Source organism: Coregonus lavaretus, assembly GCF_964263955.1.
Source record: "Coregonus lavaretus genome assembly, chromosome: 8".
NCBI classification, from domain to species: domain Eukaryota; kingdom Metazoa; phylum Chordata; class Actinopteri; order Salmoniformes; family Salmonidae; genus Coregonus; species Coregonus lavaretus.
The window spans coordinates 54,555,337-54,557,534 of NC_139995.1; the positions used below are offsets into that span (position 1 = coordinate 54,555,337).

A 2,198-nucleotide genomic window follows, 5' to 3' on the forward strand; every position below is an offset into this window, starting at 1 on the left:
ATTGCCACAACAAAGCCAATTGTTATTTCCCTGGTGAACATTTACAGGACATTGATATCTAGCTCCTGTCTCAAAGTCAGTGGATGTTTTTTCTGTGTGTTCTTACAGTGTCGTATTCCCTTCTCCATAGCCTGTTCTCATCCTGTTTTCTGCTCTGTTCCATCAGGCTCAGCTGGCAATGACGTCTCCCTCTGGACCTGGGGTGTGTCTGGGGCTATGGTGAGGCCATGTGCCCCAGCGGGAGGACTGGATGTCATGGTGGTGCACGTGGGAGAGGGATGGAGATTACTAGGAGAGAGGGTTCACAGGGGAAAGGGATGGGGACAGGGGAGCGGAGAGAGAGTGGGCTGGAGCCGAGCCTGGGGAAAAGGCTGGAGCCGAGCCTGGGTAGAGACCTGGGGGGAAGTCTGGGTCGAGGCCTGCAGAGAGGGTTTGGATGCTGGTTGTTCACCCTGCCTTTCCTGCTCCTCCTCCTCCTCCCCCCTGTGTTCCCCCAATGCCCTGACAGCTGCCACTGTGTGTGGGAGAGCAGCATGGTGCTGTGTACGGACGCTGGGCTCCGTGAGTTCCCCCAGGGTCTTCCTCCGGACACCGTCACCCTCCACCTGGAGAGAAACTACATCCGCTCACTCCCCGAGGGCGCCTTCAGGCAAGGAAGATAACAGTTGTGTTTTAATGGGGGTTTTTATTCACCCTGCTCCATTATTGTATTTTATGAATTAATTCATTAATTCATTACAATTCAAATCTGGCTCCCAGTTCGTCTTTAGTTCCGGGTAATTATGATGTTTCTGACACTTCCTCATGTTATATACCTTTCCTTCAGGGAGCTGACCCAGCTGAGGGAGCTGTACCTCTCCCACAACCACATCAAGACCCTCTCCTCCGGGGCCCTGCGACACCTGAGCTCCGAGCTCCGTCTCCTGGACCTCTCCCACAACTTGTTACACCAGGCCAGCCGGGAAGAGTTTGGTTCCACGCTGGCCAAGACGCGCCTCTACCACAACCCGTGGCACTGTGACTGTACCCTGCAGGAGCTGATGGAGACGTTATATCTAGAGCCGGAGACGGTCAATGGGATCGTGTGTGAGAGCTCGGTGAGGGGCTCCGGGGAGGGGAGTCGCTGGGAGGATCCAGATGGGGCAGGGGAGCACTCCGGTCAACCCCTGGTTAAGCTGCTTAACTCTGGGGTGAACTTCTGTAGTCTCCAGAGGAAGACCACGGATGTGGCCATGCTGGTGACCATGTTCGTGTGGTTCTTCATGGTCATTGTTTATGTGGTTTACTATGTGAGACAGAACCAGGCTGAGACCAGAAGACATCTGGAGTATCTGAAGAGTTTGCCCAGTCCGAGGAAAACACCCACGGAGACAGACACGATAAGCACTGGTTTCTGAACTATTTATTTATTGCCTTCATTTAACCAGGTAAGTTATTGAGGACACATAATTTTTTTCTAAAACAACCAGACCAACAGAAAGCCCAAGAGAAAGCCCAAGAGAAGGCCCAAGAGAAGGCCCAAGAGAAGGCCCAAGAGAAGGCCCAAGAGAAGGCCCAAGAGACTGCATTCAGTTGCAACAATTTAGGGGCTTCTGTCTGTGGAGAAATCAAAACATTGCATGTCTCTGTATTGGATTGGAGATGGTTGTACTTACAATTACTAATTGAAAATTGACTCTCTATAACAACTCAAACATTTTGTTTTTTTAACTACTGTGTCACTGAACAAAAAAATATAAACGCAACATACAACAATTTGAAAGATTTTACTGAGTTACAGTTCATATAAGGAAATCAGTAAATTGAAATTATTCAGGCCCTAATCTATGGATTTCACATGACTGTTGGTGACAGATACTGTAAAACATTTTTTTAAAAGGTAGGGGCGTGGATCAGAAAACCAGTCAGTATCTGGTGTGACCACCATTTTCCTCATGCAGCATGACACATCTCCTTAGTATAGAGTTGATCAGGCTGTTGACTGTGGCCTGTGGAATGTTGTCCCACTCCTCTGCAATGGCTGTGCGAAGTTGCTGGATATTGGCGGGAACTGGAACATGCTGTCGTACACGTTGATCCAGAGCATCCAAAACATGCTCAATGCCTGGTGAGTATGCAGGCTATGGAAGAACTGGGACATTTTCAGCTTCCAGGAATTGTGTACAGATCCTTGCGGCATGGGACCGTGCATTATCATT

General features: G+C 49.5%; 1 protein-coding gene across 1 annotated transcript; it reads left to right on the forward strand.

Moving 5' to 3' along the window:
* Positions 1-317: 317 nt before the first annotated feature.
* On the forward strand, positions 318-1,397 carry LOC311134093 (leucine-rich repeat-containing protein 3-like; the record flags this gene model as incomplete). The annotated part of the gene is made up of 2 exons (XM_084167683.1): positions 318-649; positions 827-1,397. 2 exons carry the CDS (start codon positions 318-320, stop codon positions 1,395-1,397), a joined length of 903 nt encoding a protein of 300 aa, XP_084023809.1.
* Positions 1,398-2,198: the final 801 nt, after the last annotated feature.